The 21619-nt window shown below is 41.0% G+C and overlaps 1 protein-coding gene across 1 annotated transcript in view; it reads right to left on the bottom strand.

The window, feature by feature from the left end:
- Window positions 1-2408: 2408 nt before the first annotated feature.
- Window positions 2409-21619, bottom strand: part of LOC148002294 (uncharacterized) — a 148947-nt gene continuing 129736 nt past the window's right edge. Inside the window, exons 3-4 of the mRNA XM_087579577.1 lie at window positions 4302-4392; window positions 2409-3100 (exon numbers count right to left, since the gene is read on the bottom strand). Coding sequence (XP_087435703.1) covers window positions 3074-3100; window positions 4302-4392 — 118 coding nt within the window. The 3' untranslated portion in view covers window positions 2409-3073. The remainder of the gene's footprint in view (window positions 3101-4301; window positions 4393-21619) is intronic.

Here is a 21619-nt window from a genome sequence, read left to right as displayed (position 1 = left end):
AGAAAATAAGAAACCCCAAAGGGCAGAGGGCTTTCCAGATGATGGGGGTGGGGGGGTGTTGGGGGCAGAACCAACGTGCTTTATAATGGGAATGACTTAAATGGTGGAGTGATCAGCTCCTATCTCCAGGTTTACAGAAATGAAATTAAACTTGGGCTTTCTATTGAAAAACAATAAGTAAATTGAAGGCCAATTATACCAGCTCATCAAGGGGGAAAAAATACCCGGGAGCCGAGCCGTAGAGGAGTTTTGCATTTCTGAGTAAAACGACTTCTCAGATGAAAGAGCTTATTACAAGAAATTGAGAACATCTGGACCATCAAAGACAGAATGTAGTGAATAATTGGACAATCACAGACTGGCATCCACTTGAATAAGAGGCATTGCCTCAGTTCCCACCAGGGAAAGTGCTCAAAATTCTTCATCAAAGGAGAAATGAAGCTCGCCTTTTAAAACATGATGATTTAAAAAAAAATACCTGGTTGTTGTTCGGTTATGAAAAAATCTATTTTTGGAAATTCGGTTCCATGAAGATACTTGGAACTTAAACCAGGGCGAAACAGTGGAGATACCATTGGGTCTCCCCTCTGTGTCTCTCTTGCTGGTATCAGTCTCACTGAGTAGACAACAGATATGGACAGGCACACGGTCACAGGATGTCACAGAATTTCCTTCTCTCTGCCTTTACTCTCTTTGACTTCTTCTTCAACATAGCCGTTAACTTTATCTTTTGTATGTATGTATGTATGTATGATGTGTGTGTGATGTATGTATGTGTGTATGTGTGTATGTATATATGGGAGGGAAGGAGGGAGGGAGGGAGGGAGGGAGGGAGAGAGAGAGAGAGAGAGAGAGAGAGAGAGAGAGAGAGAGAGAGAGAGAGAGCGCAGTATTCATAAATGCCAGAAGAGAGTCCCTGGGGCTGGTACTTGTGACCCATCCTGAATGTATGTCAGGAACTGAACTCAGGTCCTCTGGAAGACCATCAAGTGCTCTTAACCTCTGAGCTTTCCAGCCCCAAAGACAGCTTTTTGAACCATGGGTCATGGCCTCACAGAAGTTCCACAAAAGTTGAGAACAGTGAAATATTATCGAATGAATAATGACCGAAGATTATTAAACATCAAATACAAAAATGAATCTAATGTGTCAATGTGTCATACTGTGTGGTGTAACTGCTGCCTTGGTTTGGTACACATAATTGAGCAATACATTAAACACTATACACCATCATACCACACATACAATGCTGACAAAAGCTGCCTGAAATGCCTTGTCTGAGATTCAAGACGTATATTATAAATTATTATACATGTACATTTTTCTTATAGAAACAAAATAGTTGATTCCAGAAAGCAAATATATTAATATTTTTCAACTTTGATTCCTCAGCAGGGATGTATCAAATAGTGTTTGAATGTTTGATGTCAAAATTGCTGCTATGGCCAGTGAGAGGACTAAACCATAAAGTAAGGGACTGGCCACCAAGCCTGATAATCTGAGTTTGATCCTTGGGACCAACATGGTGGAAACAGAGAACTGTAGTCTCCCCTTCCCCCCAACAACTATGCTCTTTTAACGTAGAGGCAAACATGCCCACATTAATGAGAGAAGGCATACGGAAAAAAAGTTATTGACATGAACTTCTATAGATTGCTATCTGTAAGCAGATGTGGGCAGGTGAAAGATAAGGCTAGAGCTTGTGGTTGGACAGTAGAAAAGGAGGGTGGGCAGAAAGTTTTTAAGAGGTGGAAGAGATAGGAGGGGGGAAGGAAGGAAGGAAGATGGAGGAAAAGAAATACAATACAGATTCTGTGTGGCTTAAATTGCCACAGGTAGCTATGAATATCTTATAAGGGGTGGATAATTACAGAACAATTTGTCTTATCTAGGTAGGCAGTTTATATCAATATCAACTGACTCAATTTATTGTGCAGATGTTTTGTGGGGTGAGAATTTACTGATATAAATCTTATGGATAAATTACAAGCCTCTAGAATTTTGATTTTACTGGGTTACAGGGGTTTGTGACTGCTAACCACAGAGGGGCAGATGGCTGGGAATGTGAGCAGAATCTGCACAAGAGAGCTGTGAGATGGGCAGTAATGGGACCACCAGGGCCAGAGAGTAGATGGTGTTATCGTGGGATGGTGCTTTTTTTAGTCCTTCCACTTCCACTTCATAAAAGAATCACTCAGTGAATTTGATTTAGCGTTGGGACAGAATTTTCAACAGTTTCTGAAGTTGCCCCAAACATGTTTAGATGAAATAGATTTCTCAGCATCAAAAAGTATAAATCAAAATATGGACCAGCTCTGAAAAACTTTGAAGATGTTCCAAGTCCTGTGGTATCAATTAGCCAATGTTTGACCCTTCATGTAACCATAAAAAAAGCACAACAGGTCATGAACATGCAAATCAGTTTTTAAAGATCTCTAGTGAATGATAAAATGACATACAGGTCAAAGAATCATTTTAAAATACACTCTTTACGGTTATGATAAGTCAATGGACAATTTTTATATGTATTTTATAAATCTATATACTCGGAGTTCTACACAAGTTTCTTAGGAGTCTAGAGGTCACAATTGGAACATTTTTAAGAAAACTTGATTGCAATAATCAGACTCATTCTGTTAGAATCTGACAGGAAGGATGGTAGATTGTTTGGGGACAAATGTATCTGTTGTCAGTCATGATGACCTGAGTTCAGTCCCCAGGATTGATATAGAAGAGAACTGATTCCTAGAGGCTGTCCTCTGACTTCTGACTCTCTATTGCATGCAATGAATTAGTGCCTTAGTTAGGGTTTTACTGCTGTGAACAGACCATGACCAATGCAACTCTTAGACACCATTTAACTGGAGTTGGCTTACAGGTTCAGACCATTGTCATCAAGGTGAGAACATGGCAGCATCCAGGCAGGCATGGTGCAGGAGGGCCTGAGAGTTCTACATCTTCATCTGAAGGCTGCTAGCAGAATACTGGCTTCCGGGCAGCTATCATGAGGATATTGAAGCCCCCACACACAGCAAAACACCTATTTCAACAAGGCCAACACCTCCAACAAGTGCTACTTGCTGGGCCGAGCGTATACAATCTATGACAGTAAGAAAGAAAGGAAGAAAGTCAGTAAATCAATAAATGTATTCAGAAGAAAATCCTACAAGTGTCAGCAGCAATTTGGAATTTAAGTGGCCTCAATGATTCATGTGTTAAAGGTTTCGGTCCCAGGTTAGTGCTACTTGGGAGTAAAAGCCTTTAAGAGGGGGGTTTAATGAGCAACCCTTAGGATAGTGGAGAGTGTACTCTTGGAAGATTTTGAGACTTCCCCACTTGATCTCACACGCTTTCTTTTCCAAGCCATGAGGTGAGTAGTTTAACTCAACCCTTTCACTTTTACCATGCAGGCCAACCAAATGCTCCTTAGTCTCCAGTAAATACATGGGCCCAATGAACCTTTCTAAGTCGAACCCTTAAGAAGTTGATCAGCTCAGAACTGTGTTGTTAGAACCCAGGCCAGCCTGCTGCTGAGACTACTTGTGGAAGCCTCCCTACCTTGAGGAAACATCAAGCTCCTCTATCCAGGACCTGTTTAGAAGTCTGTAAATAGACTCCTTGTGCGTCCAAGTTTCAGGAGAATGACAGACCTCAGGTTGCCAGACTCCCTGGCACCTCAGAGTGGTCACACATCCTCTCTCACCCATTTAATGGGTAATTTGTCCGTCTTCTCGTACATCTTCTGAGTCACACACATTTTCTCTGGAATTCCACCCCCTCCTGCTGCCTGGGAATGAGGCAAGCCTAGCTGTGGGCTTGTGCTATGAAGCCTTCCCTTCTCTGATGTCTAAAAAGAGGGGTGCCCACTTTACTGAGAGCTCCTGCCAGGTGGCTGTCTGCAGGGTAACTCTTCTATTCAACTTCTTACCCCCAAGCACAGTCCACCTCAGTGTCCCCTTGAATCTCACACTCCAAGGCCTTCTTTTGTTAGTGAAAGAATTGTACTAATACAGGGCCAGGCAGATGTCACCAGTGGAGAAGTCCTGCTGGGGTGAACGTCACAGCCCCTTACAGAGTAACTGGGGCCACTCGGTCTTTCTTCTGCTGAGCACACCGGATCATCTAGATGTGTGATGTAGACATTGTCATGACTTTATGTCTGACTGTAGAGCAAACACTGAGCTAGACATTTTACATGTTACTTCAAATGCTTTGCTAGTCTCTGTAAGTTGTCATTATGAGCCTCTTTTACAGGTGATAAGACTTAAGATCAAGGAGATGATACAGTTAGTTAGACTTACCCAGGCTTTCGCTGGAGTTGTGATTTCAGAGTCAGAGCCCTGGTTGCACTGCCAGGCACTTACGCTAAGGCACCTGACCTCTGTAGTCTGCCTGAAGAGACAATAGTGAAAGGCAGAGAAAAAGAGTTATTTCAAAGACCTGCTTTGGAAAAAGAAACAAAGTCTTAGTAATGTCCCCCTTGGCTTCATATTTGAGAGGCTGGTATAAAACTTAGGTTTAAGTATCAGGCAAGAGGTATGCATGTCCTGATCAAGATGTGGTCCTGCATATCACTGTGGTCCTGTTCCTTACTGTGATCCTGCCCATCAACATGGTCCTGTTCATCTCTGTGGTCCAGCTCACCACTGTGGTCCTGTTCATCTCTGTGGTCCTACACATCAACATGGACCTACTCATCACTGTGGTCTTGAACACCAATATGGTCTCAACCATAACTGACCCACCATTGTCTCATGTCTTTTCTCTTCCTTAGAGACAAGTCTGCCTCTGGCTGCCATTTTGTTTCGATGGTTTGACAGCCTGTGGATAAATGCAAGTATCTTTCATGAGAATATCTTCACTGGTGCCGAGATGGTTACAGTTCTACTAGTCCATGAGCCCAAATCACAGCTGTCTAGTCTTTACACACGCTATGTATCCATCATAGATTGTCAAATGACAATGGTAGCATGCTCATGTGGAGCCCCAGGTTTTACTGAGCATCATCATTCGCAATAATACTTAATCATTGTGCCTGAGGAAAAAGAAAGTTCTGGATCTAGGTCTTGTATCAGCAATTAAATGCCTGACCCAGGCATGGCATATATTGCCTCTCTTTACAATTCATTGGCCAGTACTGATGACATAGCCCTAAGCTACCATGATGTGCAGCTGTGTGAAAGTACGTGCAGCCTCATATGTATTGCACACCTGCCCATATCCAGCCAGAAATTTTCACTGAATGACAGCAGCTGGAGAAGTAATGAAGAGCATGGGTTTTAAACTACAGTTTAAACTACAGTTTTGTGGGACCCTGTTTACTTAACCTTCCCCAGCTTCAGTTCCCTTACCTGTTAAATGGGGGAAATGATTGTGGAGGGTTGTAAGGATGTAATGAGATCATGCAAACAGAGAACTTAGAAAAACCCACGATTCCTATAAGAAATACACCTCCCTGGAACAGGATGATCAGGATTTCAGTAATTGTGTAGAGATTGGCATGTTGCAAGCCTAGAACCAGGTTGTCTTGGGACATCTTCACGCTTAATAGCAGTCACTTACTATGTTCCTCTATATCTGAGCTAACGTGTTCATGACAACTGGATAAATGCCTTGGAATATATAGCTTCCTCCAACCAAGAGTCAGTGAGTGCCATCACAGAGCAGCTGAGGCCTATAGCGAAGATTCCCCAGGTATTCTGGAACCCATCCACTTTATGTCCCCACCCATGTGCATTAAAAATATCTTGCTTTAGGCCTTTCTTTACTTTGTCAGCATAAACACATGATGAAACCTTGACCACATTGAAGATGGAATTTCGGGTGACTGAAATATGCACGCCTTGGCCATAGTTATTCGTGCTTGGCTGCAGAATAAACTCTCTTTTGACCCCCTTTAGGGGAGAACTGTGTTTTTGTGTTGACATGAATGATGAACTCTTTTATGCTTCTCTATTTTGTCATAGTTGTTATGCATGAGTGGGGTAAATAATAATAAATGGGTAATCGTCTGAGCATATGCTGGAGATTAAAGCTTCATTTTTTACCAAATACTCATGACCTATCTTCTTGGTAGGTAGGAAAACATCCAATTAAAGTATTAAGAGCTGCATAAGCCTAGCAACCTCAATTCAAATTTCAGCTTCTTACATAAGAAGCTACACATAGCCACAAAGTACTGAAACTCCAGCAATAGGGGGATGGGGAGTAGGGATAGGCCAATCCCAGGAGCTCAATGCCCAGCCAGCATAGGAGGATAATGAGTTCCAATTTCATTGAGAGAACACGTCTTAAAAATAAGGTGGAGAGTGATAAATGAAGACCTAATATCCTCCTCTAGCTTCTATATGCTCATGCACATGTATGTTTAGGTACACACACACACACACACACACACACACACACACACACACACACATGCACTGAATCACACAGCTGTCTTATTTTCCTTCAGTTCCTCCAGGTATGTGGTTTGCTTGACTAAAATTTGAGATCTCCAGGGGTTCTTCCAGGCATTTAGAAACAGCTTTTACTTAAAGTCATTGATTTCTTACTTGGAACCACAAGGTCACGAGCAACAAAATGAAGCCGGGCACCTCTGTCTTCATTCTCCATGTTCTTTGCTCTGGGTCAGCTACCTGATTACTTCCACAGCTCAGAGTGTTAATCAGTCCAAGAGTGTCTGCATAGCCTCGCCCATCCTCCTTTAAGGCTAAAGGCCTTTCTCACAAAAGTTCAGTAAGCCTAGAAGGGAGGTTTCTGGGCTAATGATGAGGTGTCTTCCTGTGCTATTTTTTTTAAAAAAAATATCTTATTTCTGAATTCAGAGATGCCCAAAAGTCTCCAGTCATTATCCTGAACCTGTGGTCACCTCGGAGTCGAGGTTGAGCAGAACAATGCTGATAGAGAGGTCATCCCACACAGGAGTAGCTAATCTCATGGAAACTGCCTTTTTACCCAGTGCTCTACAAAGCACTGACTGCTACCTAAACCATCTAGAATCGCCTTGAAACCTGTTCCTTGATCACTTCTTGTCGTGCCTTTTCTTGCGATATTCCACCTCATTCAGAAATCATCCTCACTGGGAATTCCTTAGGCTACGTCTCTTACTCCTTCTGAGAACGTCACAGATCTTTGACAAATACTACTGAGATGTCAAGAACCTCACTAGAAGTGTTTGAAATACAATCTTGTTCAAAGTTTTTACTGTATTAGGGTTTTCTAGAGAGACTGAAGTAGCATAACACACACACACACACACACACACACACACACACACACACACACAGAGAGAGAGAGGAGAGAGGAGAGAGGATAGATTTATTTTTCTTTATTATGCTAAATGAATTACACTAAATAAGGGTTTTTCATCATGTCATTTTGAGGTACCCACATGCATGCATATATGAACATATGTGTGTGTGTATTACGTTGCACATTATCATTTTTACTGTGGATTTAAATGATATGTCATATCTAACATACCACCATTGCATGGTGTTTAAAGTCCCAAGAAAAGAGAGTTATTATCACTGTATTTTAGTTGATTTTCTCTCGGCTATGAACAACCTTCTGACAAGAATCATGTTAATGAAAGAAGGGTTTATTTTAATCTCTCAACTCAAGGGTACAGTCTATTATGGTACAGACGTCACTAGGGCAGGAATATAAGGCAGGAGGGTGTTTTGCATCCACAGTTAAGAAACAGAGGTGAAACAAGCCAAGCATAGTGTTGCATGCCTTTAATCCCAGCTCAGAAGGCAGAGGCAAACCTCTGTGGGTTTGGAGCCAACCTAGTCTACAGAGTACATTCCAGGATAGCCACAGCTACAAAGTAAGACCCTGCTAAAATAGGAAAAAAATACTAATGAAACAAAATGAAACAGGTGAATGCTGGCTCTCATCTTCCTTGCTTTCTGCTTTTAATTTTAAATAGTTATATATTTTGTTTGCGTGTATGGAGGTGGAGATCAGAAGACAAACTGCAGAAACTGGTTCTCTCTTTCTACCATGTGAATTCTCAAGACCCAGGCTGTTATTGCTTTGAGCAATTACCTATACCCACAGAGCCATCTGACTGGCTCCTAAACTTACTTCCTTCTTTTTATTCTTCCTGGGGCCTAAGCACATGGTATTGTGTCTCCCACATTAAATTTATGAACCGTACATTCCCACTTAAACATCTCTAGAGACACCCTGACATATACACCTAGAAGCATGTCTCCAGGTGATTCTGAATCCTGTCAGCTTGACAGAATATGAGCTATCACACCCCCTACGGACAGCCTGTCATCTTAGGAGAGCCTTAAAGAACCCTTGATTGTTTGGTGCAATGTGAAAATCTAACATAGCCTTGAACTTGAATTTTGGGTAGTGTCATCTCTGCCCTTGGAGAAGGCTAATATAAAGCTGTTCTAGGAGGCTGGAAAATGAAATGTATCATGGCCCAGGATATAGGCCAGGAGCATGGTTATGTCTTTCTGCCTGGGGATGGGGCCAATTGCAGCTATGTGGAAGGCTGGTTTCCATGGTGTCAGAAGATTTATCAAGCTCAAGTCTCCCGATGAGCAGTTTTGCCTCACCAGGGATTGCTTCTCCAAGAGCTAGCTTTTGCCTCATTTCATCTGAGTTCACCCAAACGGAATAATTTTCAAGGAAGCAGTAATTTAGATCCCTTGAGCTTTTTCACACCCTTTGGTGGACTAAATCATAAATCCACTTTTTAATTTTAGATTTATTTTTTGACATTTGTCTTTTCATTTACATGCACGTGTGTGTGTTGTGTGTGTGTGTGTGTGTGTGTGTGTGTGTGTGTGACATGTGCCTGTGTGATTACAAACACACAGAGAGGGTTGGAGAGAGGATCAGATTTCCCATAACTGGAGTCATGGCTAGCTGTGAGCAGCTTCATTTGGGTGCTGGGAACTGACGTCAGGTCCTGTTCAAGAGCAGTCCACTTACCTCACTGCTGAGCCATTTCTCCAGCTTCCCTCAAACCAACATCTGTTGCCCGAAAGCGAAGCCTCTGTGACAGAAAGCATCTAAAGAACTGGAACGTTGAGACAGGTCGTTTGTTTACTAATAGTAAGAAGCAGAGGAAGTAGGAGCTTTTTGGAAATGAAGTGGCCTCTCAGAAGAATAGATCAGTTGGGGCAATGTCCGGTCCATAACCCAGACTGCTCTTTTGTAGTGTAAGGTTTCCCACCCTGCAATGCTAATGTTCTTTCTGTAAACATTCTTGGTACAGTTGTATTCCACTTGTAGATACTTGGAAGCTGCTTTACCAGGAAAAAAAGAGCAAGCGTGATTAACAATGTAGCGAGCTGGACAAAGAGAGAGCTTGTGTGCTGTACAAGTACAAGGTCCTTTGTTCAATCCCTGAAATACGTGTTAACAAAAGAAGCCAGCAGTGGTAATAATGGACTTGTAATCTAGTGCTGTAGAGATGACAGCAGGAAGACCCCTGGGGCTCAGGTGACAGCCACCTGGTCTACTTAGTAGTTATATAATTGTGAGTTGACTGTGACCTCTACATGTATGCATACTCAAGTGCACGAAGATCCCCCTACACACAGTGCACACACATGGACACATATGTATACATACACATGCACACACATGTACACACATATACATAATGTATATGCTCAGTATGGATATAGAGAATGACAATTAAATAACATTTAAAAATAATATCATATGAAAAGGAAGAATTGCTAAAAATTGTTAGGTCTAGTTGGAGTTTACACATGGGCTTCTGGATAGAGTATATCTGTCTTAGGGGAAACATCATTGTGGGGTCAATCAGCTGCATACAAATAAAGCAGCATGCATAGTCTCATCTCTTGAATGTTCCCCTCTTATTATACATTTAACTATTTGAATTTTCCTATGTAATACATTTTGATCATTCATTTGTTCTTTCTCTTCTTTCAAGTCCTCCCAGATCCTATCCAACCAGCTTCATGTTCTAAAGAGAAAAAAAATCACCAAACCATAACAATGACCACACGTGAGCACATGCACACACACGCACACACATGCAAACACACATGCACACGCGTGTGCGTGCACACACATACACTAGAATCCATGTTGGTGCTGGGCAATCACTCCTGAGCAGGAAGCCCATCCTGGAGTGTGGTTGATGTACCATATATCTCTACTGATTTTTTTTTCTCTCCTGACAGCTATCAATTGCATATAGCTTCCTGGTTAGGGGGTAGGACTTTGTGCCTACTTTTCCTTCTTGGTGCTAGAATTTTCTCCGGCTTGAATCTGAGCAGATCTTCTGCAGGTTGCTACAATCTCTGTGAGTTCATATGTGCATCAGCCCTGTTATGTCTGAGAGATACTGTTTCCTTTGAATCTTCCATCACTTTTGGATCTTACAATATTTCCACTTCCTCTTCCAAATAGATCTTTGAGCCTTGAGGGAAGAGATGGATTGACCATTAAGAGTTCTTGCTCCTTTTCCAGAAGGCCTGGGTTAGAATCCCAGTACTCACAAGGAAACTTGTTAACTCCAGCCATTGCAGGCATGAATACACATGCAGACACATATATACACTCACATACATGCACATACACACACACACACACACACACACACACACACACACACGATCCCATTATTAAAAACTTGTGACAAACTTCATGTTAGACAATTACAGTCATCTTAATACTCCTCTTAGTTAAGACCAGAATTACTCAGTGTGAATGACAGTCACTATTCTTGCCGGGAATCTTACTGATACCATGAGGTCTCTGTGAGATTGCCTTTCACTCTGTTGCTCTACCACAAGCATCTAAAAGTTAATACCTAGCATAGGAGCAAACTTCTAGATCCCTTCTGTGACAGGGATGGCATCTCTTTTGAATACTTGATTCCAGTTTATTGTTTTAATAAACATATTTTCTTCATGCCCTGCTTTGGAGCCTTTGTAGAATAATATTATGTGCCAAAAAGTAATATATAATATATGGTCTACCAAATTATTTCAAGGAAATACATAGATATAAAAACACAAGACTTCATTAGAACCATTATCTCATCAAAAGTTGAAGAAAACCATTCTTGGTAGACTGCTTTGTCATTTCACAACTGTTGGTTTAACAATGCCTGACAATCGGGTAGCCAATCATTCTACCTCTTGTCAATCTTCCTTTACTTAAGGACAATAAAGACCCAAAAACTTAGAGATAATCATTGTACAGATTAGACTCCCGCTTTTATGTATGACTGAAGTATCAAGTAATTTTTTAAAATTAGCATCTTTGATTTTGTACTCCATCAATCCATTTCAAAGATAAGATTCGTGCTTACCACACTTCAGGGATGCTTCAATAATTAGAAGAATCTAACAGCTTTTTTCTTTTTCTTTTTCTTTGAGAGAGAGGGGGGGAGAGACAGAGACAGAGACAGAGAGAGACAGAGAGGGAGGGAGGGAGGGAGGGAGAGAGAGGCTTGGTTTCTGAGGCAGGCGAGATGGATCAGTGCCCACTGTTCTTCTAGAGAACTGGAGTTCAGGTACCAGCAACCTCAATGAGTAGTTCATAGCTGTGACACCCTTCTCTGGCCTCTACAAGCATATAGTCATCTTAATTACATACCTGTACTGTGTGTGTGTGTGTGTGTGTGTGTGCGCGCACACTATAAAATATATCCACCACAATTCCACAATTACCACCACCATCAAGTATATTTTGGTAAGGCGTGGAAAGCAGTCATACACATAACTTGGTCGAGCTGTAGGAACTGGCTCTCATACTGAATTCCTCCACCTCCCTGCCAACATCACCATCTGGTTTTCCCTTAAACTATACCTGGAATATTGACTTCTTGGGTTCATGCTTTCTACCATCTCCTCTGTATGGATATTTCCCTGGTTTGGATCATCAATGCCTTTAGGCTACTTTGTTTACTTTCACGTTTCTAGATTTAGTCTATCAGTAACCTCTCACTTGAACTACAGAAATAATTTCTTGAAAAATTTCAACTGCATATTCTGTAGGCACCTGAAATCCAACATATTCAATAATTATATTATATTATCTCACAACTCATATGTATCTTAGTTGATGATAACTTAATCCACCAAATTGCTCAAAAGAAGAACCCCAATATTCTAGATTCTCTTATTTCCTTGTTTTGCCTTTCAACTTATTCATCAGATCCTTGTGACTTTATAGCATATATATATGTATATATATATATATATATATATATATACATACATACATATACACACACATATGAAAATATCTACCTTGTTCAATTATATGGACAGATTTTTAATTTATTTGTACTCTGTGTGTGAGTGTGTATGTGTGTTTACACACATGCAGATCACAGGTAGTTCTGTCCTTCTATTATGTAGGTAATGGAAATTGAGCTAGGTTGTCAGCTTGAGGGCAAACACCTTTATCTGTTGAGCCATCTTGCTAGCCCTCCACAGTCTATTTCTTGCTTGCTTATTCTATATTTCACAGCTATATGTAGTACCATCACTTTAACATCACCTTCTGAGGTGACAAAAATCTCAGCTTCCTGAATCACTCTGTCTGACATGCCTCTACATTTTAGTTACAATGCATTAATACTCTCACTGAATTTTCTGTCTCTTTTTTTGACCCTCCACCAGCCTTAGCTGTTCTTTTCACATAGAAATTATTTTTCTTACATATTTGCTCTGGGAAATCGCATTTGCCTTTTTATACCCAGCTCAATTATCATCACTGTGTGATGGCTTCCTTAACTTTACCAGGTAGAGTTAAATTTTCCCCCTTGTGTGAGTTTCTGGCAGAATCCTGAGTATCTAGATGATCATAACACACAATGGTCATTGTTTTGTATCTTTGTCCCTTTTTAATACTTTTAGACATGTATCTTTAGTTTCCCTAGCCTTGGTGACTAGTATAGTATCTGGGGGAAAAGTAGATGTCAAAGTATGTTTGCTGAATGAATAGTCTCAATTTCATGCTCCAAGAAATGCAACTCAAAGAGATGTCAGTACTACATTATGGTATTTCTTTGTGCAAGTGAGAGACAATTCAATACATAATTCTCACAGTTTCAGCAGTGTAACACATGTAATGTTTGGGCATTACCTAGGAAATGTATTCAATTTTTCTCTTGTCTGGATCACTTCCAACATGTATTTGTGTCAACTACTCCTCTCCACTGTAATCCCCCTCTTAGAATAAGATGTTCATTTTGTACTTTTACTGCCTGCTTGTCACAGGTTGTAAGCTCTGTAAAAGAGGTTCCCTGCATTTATCATACAACTGAAAACTGTAATTAGGAAATGCGCAAATGTACTGGGACCTGCTCCAAGATAATGACTGTCTCTAGAAAGAAAACTGAGACCTGAGGCTCTCTATATCCTTGAATGGAGACAGATACTAATGGCAGGTTGAAAGGGCTTCTCAGAAAGACATGGACAGAGGGAACTGCCAAGACAAGACCTTTGTCTGCTCTGGAAATAGGACTTCATCTTCACCCATAGGTAAATATCCAAATGAACTGGGATGCCTGGTACATGATTTTGGTACATGACCTTGGTACAAGGTAAAGACATACTTCATACCTAAGAAGATTTTAACTCTTTTAGGCCACCATGTCTTTATTACAACACACACACACACACACACACACACACACACACACACACACACCTACACACACACACACACACACACACACAAATGTTCATATAAAAAAAGGAATATTTCTCTACTATCTATAGCCCCAGAAGTCAAATATCAGAACAAGTGGGTAGAATTTACAGAGACAATTTCAGGCTAAATTTTTTTCTGAAAATAAAATCAAACTTCTCAGTGAATGAGGGTACTCTCACTGTTGAAAGGTAGACTGGATGGGAGAGTGTTCCCACCATTGAAAGGCAGCCTGGATCTTATGTTACCCTGGATAACATACAATGACTTATGCTGAGGGGTGGTATGCAAGGGGGAGATGTGACAGTGATCAATCTGTACAACATTGATTTCCTTACTCGATCATCTTGCTCCCAGAGAAAACACTGCCTCAGGGAGAATTAAGTTACCAGCTGACCACTCCATAGATATCAAAAATCTTAGTGCATTCTAGATGCCATGACAAATCATCTTGTTACCATTCAAGGCTGAAATGGAGGTAGTAGATTTGGTGTTTAGTCAGGCTCCATTTCTATTAGCTGGTGTGTGTTTGTTTTTGCTTTTTTGTTCCCCACTTGGTTAGGGTAGAAAATGGACTCTTTCATCGTTCTTTCCTGAGGACATTGTTATGTAGTTATCCTCTCTAAATTAAAACTGTGTAGCCTTGGCTGTCCAGATATTCACTATATAAACCAGGCTGGCCTTGAATGCAGGAATTCTTCTTCTGCCTCTTGAGTGCTGAAATTAAATGTCTTCACTACCATGTCCAATCAAGATGTTATATTTTAAAACAACAACTACAGGTGAGATTCTGACATATTAACTTTGCTGGAATACAAGAATATTGGTCTGGGAAGATGAGTGGGTAAGAACTTGCATCCACAGCACCCACATAATAACTAGGCATGGTTACACCTGTATCTGTAACCCCAGCATCGTGGGGTGTGGGGAATAATAAGAGGATCATAAGAATTTCAGCCTGCCAGCCTGGGTTCAGACTCAGTGAGAGACCCTGTCTTAAGAGAGTGGGGCAAAGAGTAACAACCTCCTCTGGCCTGTGTACATGCATGTGTGTGTGCTCCTGTATGAGTGTGTATATATATAATACACAGATCTCACACACACACACACACACACACACACACACATACACACACCACAAGAAAAGAACTTAATGGAAGCCATCTTGAATTGTGATCCTCTACACAAACTCTTCCTCCATTATCTGGGGTTTTGAGTGGGCGTCAGAAGGGAAGATGCTCCCCTAAGAATTTTTAAGGCAGTTATCTAAGGGAGACAGATTCAAATAGCATCAGAAATGTTCGGTTTTGTCCTGATTTTCACGGCTTATTGCACAGCCATTCACATGTTTCTTTGTATGAGCAATATAATAACCAGCTTTCAGAAGGACAGACAGCATAATGAATGGATTGTAAAACATGCTCATAAAAACAGTAGAGTGTGTCTAGAAGTGGGTGCTATCTGCTCTTGATTCACTGCATTTCCTGGCTTGCATTTTTACATCAGTTGCACATTTTCTATTAAAAAGAAGTATTTAATGGGCATGCAATTAATTTTAATTTTTCTTCTTTTTCCTCTCAAGGTGATAAAAAAAAAGTGTCTACGTGTGTGGGGGGGTGCATTTTATAGTCGTGACAGAACCATGCAATCAGAACCATAGAGTTTCTTACAGGGTAATTAATGCATGTTAAGTATCTTGTAAATATTATGTGGTAATAGCTCTAAATAAATATACACTGCAGTCAGAAGGATCCGTTCCACCCCTGCCATGGGGAACAAGATGTTCCTAATTAATGCCTTTATAAGAGGGTCCTGTGTCACCTTGGATTGTCTTGGGAAATTACAGCTTTAGTTTGCAGAAGGCAGGAAGAACGATTAATTAAGAAACCTTGACATGCCTGCTATGTGTCCCACCTGGGCTAAGTGGGTTGGACAGGCCCACCTGCCTTGCTTCCTTCCACAAGCAGGCTTTGTTAGAGAGCAGGCTGCACAGCTATGGTCATATTTCTCAGAGTCACACTAGCTCCATGAAGACATGCTTATGAGGGACCCTAAATGCCTGCCGCATGTCTGTCTATATGTTTCTTGGTCACTTCTACACAGCGCCTGGGGCTTTATCTGGTAAGTAAGGGGAATGTGCGTGAGGGTATTTATGAGTTTGAGCTTAAATGCTATTCCTTCTGCCTGGTCTAGTGATGTCCTCTATCAGGTGTGCCATCCTCATTGACTTTTCTTACCACCTGGATACAGATGGCATTGCTAGGGTATTGAGCGCCATTGTCATTGTCTTGGAAGATCCTCAGAGGTGACCGGAGCATGACAAAAAAGGACTCTTGACTTCTCTTACTTAATGCTTTTTTTAATCCCCCAAATTCTTGTGTTATGGACTGAGCTTACAATCCCAATACAAATTAGGTGTTTTGCATACATTTATTCTTGTTGCTTCTTAGCCACTATGTATAGGATCTTTGAATTTTCTCCATTTCTATTACCTTTATTGTGTATTATGTATTTATTTACATAGGCATTCAGCAGCATGCATATACAGGGTTAGAGGACAACTTGACTCAGTTCTTTCCTTTCCCCATGTGGGTCCCAGGGATCAAACTCATCAAGCTTGGCAGTAAGCACCTTTATCCACTGAGCCTCCTTGCTGGAAATTCCTTTCAATTGTCAAAATATTCATCTCTTATTTTGTTCTTTGATGATTTCCATGCACTTCAGGGGTATCAACCCCTTGGAGATTCACTAAACTTAAATCAGAAATCCCTCAAATGGCTTTGCAAAGTTTTCCATTCCTACTTTTAAGACAATGCCTTCCTCCAGCCCCTCCTTTGGCTGTTGGAATTCCTTTAAAAGTTCCTAGCTATCATACCTTTGTTATGGTCCAAATCTGAGGTATTTGCTATCAGCTCATGTCCTGAATGCTCAATCCTGAGTTGGAGGTACTATTTTGAAGATTATAATGCAGTAATTCTCAACCTGTAGGTCACAACCCCTTGGGCTTGCATATTAGATATCCTGCATATCAGATTCTTACGTTGTGATTCAGAACAGTAGCAAAATTACAGTTATGAAATAGCAATGATATATTATTATGCTTGAGGGTCACTACAACATGAGGAACTGTATTAAAGGATAGTAGTATTAGGAAGGTTGAGAACCCCTGTATTAGATACCATTTAGAAAGTGGACTGCATGGTGGAAGAAGGTCTCTAGGGGTAATGGCTTACACCTGCTTACTTGGCTTCTTGCCTTCCAGGATGGAAACAGGCATCAGCATCATGCTCCTATCACCTTGTCTTCCAGTCATAGTAGACTGAAATCATTCTGAAAGCACGACCCAAGTCAAAATAAATCCTCTCATTTTCATGCTTCTGTCAGGTCTTTGCACATGGAATCTAAAAGATACAGATTGTGAGCTTCAAAGATGTGGTTGTCAAATATGACCTGGTGGAGTTGTGGTTCACACCAGGAAAATGTACATAGCATTTAGCAGTAGAGAAATCCAGAAGGCTCATGACTCTTGCATAAAATGATGCTTAGAGTGGGGAATGGGTCTTGACAGTATGGTGTAGTCAAAGGAAACCTAGTTGGATTATTTCTGGGACAAGTTCAAGTCTGATACTACATAGTGTTCATCATTTGCTAAGGATGCCTCTAAAGAGAATTTCATGGGAGTAAATTTTCTGAGAATCAATGTCAGTAGACAATTAAAATTAGGATGATGGGGCTGGAGAGATGGCTCAGCGGTTAAGAGCACTCACTGCTCTTCCAGAGGTCCTGAGTTCAATTCCCAGCAACCACGTAGTGGCTCACAATCATCTTCTGGTGTGTCTGAAGACAGCTACAGCATACTCATATACATAAAATAAATAAATCTTAAAATTAGAATGATGAAATCATTGTATAAGCCAGATGGGGACAACTAAAAGGTATGGCTAGAAGGAGATCACCTTCATAATATAGGAAAGATGGCCAAAGATGAGTCACAGTCACTAACTTGATGGTGCTAGCATCACTGAGGAATATGTCTTAGGCTTTTAGCATGACAGTGAGTGTTACTGGAAAGGTATATTCCTGGTTCTGGTAAAATCATGGGAAGATGTGCAGGCATATGGTGTCAGTATTGAAGGGTCATCATCATGAGATTTGTGGGAAAAAATTAATAAGAAGATGTAATTCAAGTCTGCTGTCAATGAGGGCTTAGCACTAGGGAGGGAGGTGAAAGAATGAATGAAATGTTTCTCAAAGTAATTTGGATAAATGTAATAGGAGGAAAGGAGGCAAACTTGGCATTGAGCATGTTTGCTTTAACAGAAGGAGTGGGGGACTCTCAACAAACATAGGGGGACATTCAGCTATAGCTGTTCGTCCAAATTGAAACATTAATTCCTTGAGGGGAAGAGAGACTCAAGAGAGTCATAAAACTACCCAAACTTATGGGGCTTCTGTAGCTCATACAACTAGACCCCAGATAACTAAAAATGTGACAGGATTCACAGCCTTCTTTTCCTATGGTCAGCTGAAATATCTTTTGACACTCAGATCCAGAGAATATTTGCTGGGTAGTAAGAGCCCACTAGCAGATAAAGACATTTAGAATTCTTGCCTTTGGGGGGCGGGAAAGGCTGCTACTACCTGCAGCAATAGGGTACCCATTGGACATTTCTTTAATTATGCCCATGTTAGTGCATGTGGACATCAGTGACAAAATGATGTCAGCTGAGTAATATGGAAACAGCAGAATTTATTTTCCACCCTGGAGATGATCTAGTTCTCGGAAAACTCTTGGTTCTGCCTTGTCCATCCTCAGAACAATACGCTCGTGTCACAAAGGGGGAAAGACTACATTATTCAGTGTTACCAAAAAGATGAACCCAGAAGAGGATATGTTTTGATCTTTGTGTTAGGAAGGACCGACTTACCTCAGTGGTGAAGTGTAAAGCTCAGAGGATGTCAGAGGATGGACCATTTGGATGGACTAATACATCTCCAAAACTCCCATCATATACACTTTTGCGCTCTCTCTCTCTCTCTCTCTCTCTCTCTCTCTCTCTCTCTCTCTCTCTCTCTCCCATGTAAGTCCCAGACCAACTTTTAGGAAAAATTGATGGACTCAATTCCATCTGGATTATCCAACACAATATCCTGGGTTTAAAATTTAATGATTGTGTTTATAATTCACAACAAACTCAAGATTTGCTAGTGATTGGATAGTGGTAAAACAAAAGCACACAGTAGAGTTTTGGTCAAGAAAATGTATGCAGGGGCCCAGGAGGGTAGTATATGCCTTAAGCTCGGCACTTGGGAGCCAGAGGCAGACTGATCTCTGTGAGTTCCAGGCTAGCCATTTCTTTTTCTCAAAACAACAGAAACAACAACAAAACAAAACAAAAAAATCAAACCACTAAGCCAGCAAAATAACAACAATAACAACAGCAACAGCAACAACAAAAAACACACACACATACACACACACACACACACAGACACACACACATACAAAAGAAAATGAATACATTCAGAACTTACAAACAAAACAAAACAAAACAACAACAACAACAACGACACAACAAAACTAGTATGATCTTTGGATGTCATTAGCAAGAGGAGGATCTTAGTCTCTTAGTTTTATAGTTGATGTTTCATGCCCTGTAACTTAAAGAACAATTTAGGTAGACATATTAAGGTGCAAATGTCTTTCCTATCCTTTTTCTTCTTTTGTTCTTGTGTTGTTTGTATTGCTTAGTAAAGAAAATAACACAGTCTTACAGCATCATTGGACAGAAGGTTCCTTTTATTAAAGACTTTCTTCAGCCTTTGTTTCCCCATAGATTATAAAAATTGAAGCTCCTATTCTGTCAACTCGGATCTGTCATCCTGCTCGTTTCCTCCATACAAAGTTACGTAAGTATCTGACAGGCATTCATTATCTGTTTGTATGAAAATGATGTTTCTAGTGAGTTGGGAAATACATTCTGGCACAAACAGAGAGGGAGGAGTAGGTAAGGATGAGCTGTTTGGGTAAGAATGAAACCTTGAGGAAAGTGTAAGGGGAATTTGAGTTTGGATGCAATGTTTGAGTCAAACTACATGTTTGCGTCCAAAGAAACAGAACAAATGTTGCCTGCAGGCTGGAGGCAGGACCTTGACTCAGTAACTCTAGAAGAAAGGAGGGGCCTGACAAGTGTTTCCAGTTTGTTGAATTTGTCAGCAACAGCTTTTGATTAAAAAGCTCTTCTATAAAGTCAGAAATGAGAGACAAACACACACACACACACACACACACACACACACACAGAGAGAGAGAGAGAGAGAAAGAGAGAGACAGAGGGAGAGAGACAGAGGGAGAGAGACAGAGGGAGAGAGACAGAGGGAGAGAGACAGAGATAGAGAGACAGAGAGAGACAGAGACAGAGGGAGAGAGAAACAGAGACACAGAGAGACAGACAGACAGACAGACACTGTCACAGAAAGATAGGGAAAGATGGGAGAGAAAGAGAATGAGAACTAGTAAGAAGGAAGGCGGGAAGGAGGGAAAGAAGAGAGAGTGATGGAGGGAGGAAGAGGGCATTTATTAATTGAATTTCCATTGCTAGCACAAACAAAGGGATCTTGAGAAAAGAAGCCTTTACCTTGGCTCACAGTTTAAGGTAGTGCCATGTACCATGTATCATCGGGGGAAAACACAGCAGAGGAAGAGGAAGTAGCTGGTCACATGGCATCTACAGTTTGAAAACACAGAGCATAAATACTGGTGCTCGGCTCAGTTTTTCCTTTTTATTAACTTGGGGACCCCAGTCTGTGTAATAGTGATGCTAAAATTTGGGGTGAATACTCTCACTTCCATTAGCCTCATCCAGTCTCACTCGCAGCCATGCTCAGAGCTGCCATCATCCCTGGGCTGAACCTAGATCCTGTTGTGTTGATAGCAGGTATCACCCATCACAGGAGGGGAGGTGACACAGTCAGAGACATCTTTTGGCTTTGGCTAGGCAGTGAGGAAAACCCAGATGTGTTTAGTTTCTTTTGCACATCTAGCTCCTTCCAGGACTTCCAGAATGAGACACTAATATTATGAGTGAACAATTTGGGTAGAACAAGACAGAATCAAGTTGGTTAAGACTTAAGGTGAGGATTAAAATGACTACACCCATAGAGAAGGGGAGGGGGAAGGGTTGGAGGGATGTTGGCCCGGAAACCAGGAAGGGGAATAACAATCGAAATGTAAATAAGAAATACTCAAGTTAATAAAGATGGGGGAAAAAAGAGTCAAAATGGTGACATTAGGAACACCAAGAAAAATGAACAAAGGGGCTCACAGCTGGATAGTCAAGCTGACTAGATAAGCAGAAGGGCAGAGCTTAGAAGAAGGGAACAGCATACCATGAAGCACATCTGTGAAAAGCATTGGTGAGCCTTGATGCTTCTTCCCCCTGTAAGTTCTTCAACATTATGTATAAATTCACCTTTAGATATATTCATACAGGAAATACATACTTTAGTGTAGGTTGGGCTTCTAATAAACCTGATTATTCTAGAAGGGAAATATCCCCAGATCACCTTAGGCATCAGCAAGGATGGAGAAATGTTAGGCAGAAACTCCCAAGTTCATGTATTAGAGAGACATCTGCATCAGTTAGGTCCTCTGTCCGCTCTAGGGGGTATACTTTGCTTATGCTACTGTTCCTGCTGAAAGTAAATCTTGACCACTTGGTCACCTCAATTGTGACCTGGTGAGAATACTTTCTTGCTCAGGAGAGAACCAAGACAACTGTAGTTGGAATCAGGAAATCCAGAAGGTAGTGTCTCTTCATCTATAACAGACTGAATTCTCTGAGATAGCACCAGGTAACTTCTTGCATGGGCAGGGACCTCAGCTTTGCCAAAGAAGCTTTTGGAGTCACCATCACCATCACCATCACCATCACCATCACCA

Source organism: Rattus norvegicus, chromosome 12, assembly GCF_021556685.1.
Source record: "Rattus norvegicus strain SHRSP/BbbUtx chromosome 12, alternate assembly SHRSP_T2T, whole genome shotgun sequence".
Lineage (NCBI taxonomy): Eukaryota > Metazoa > Chordata > Mammalia > Rodentia > Muridae > Rattus > Rattus norvegicus.
The sequence above is the reverse complement of the archived record's forward strand: the minus strand, read 5'-3'. Positions and strand labels throughout refer to the sequence as shown.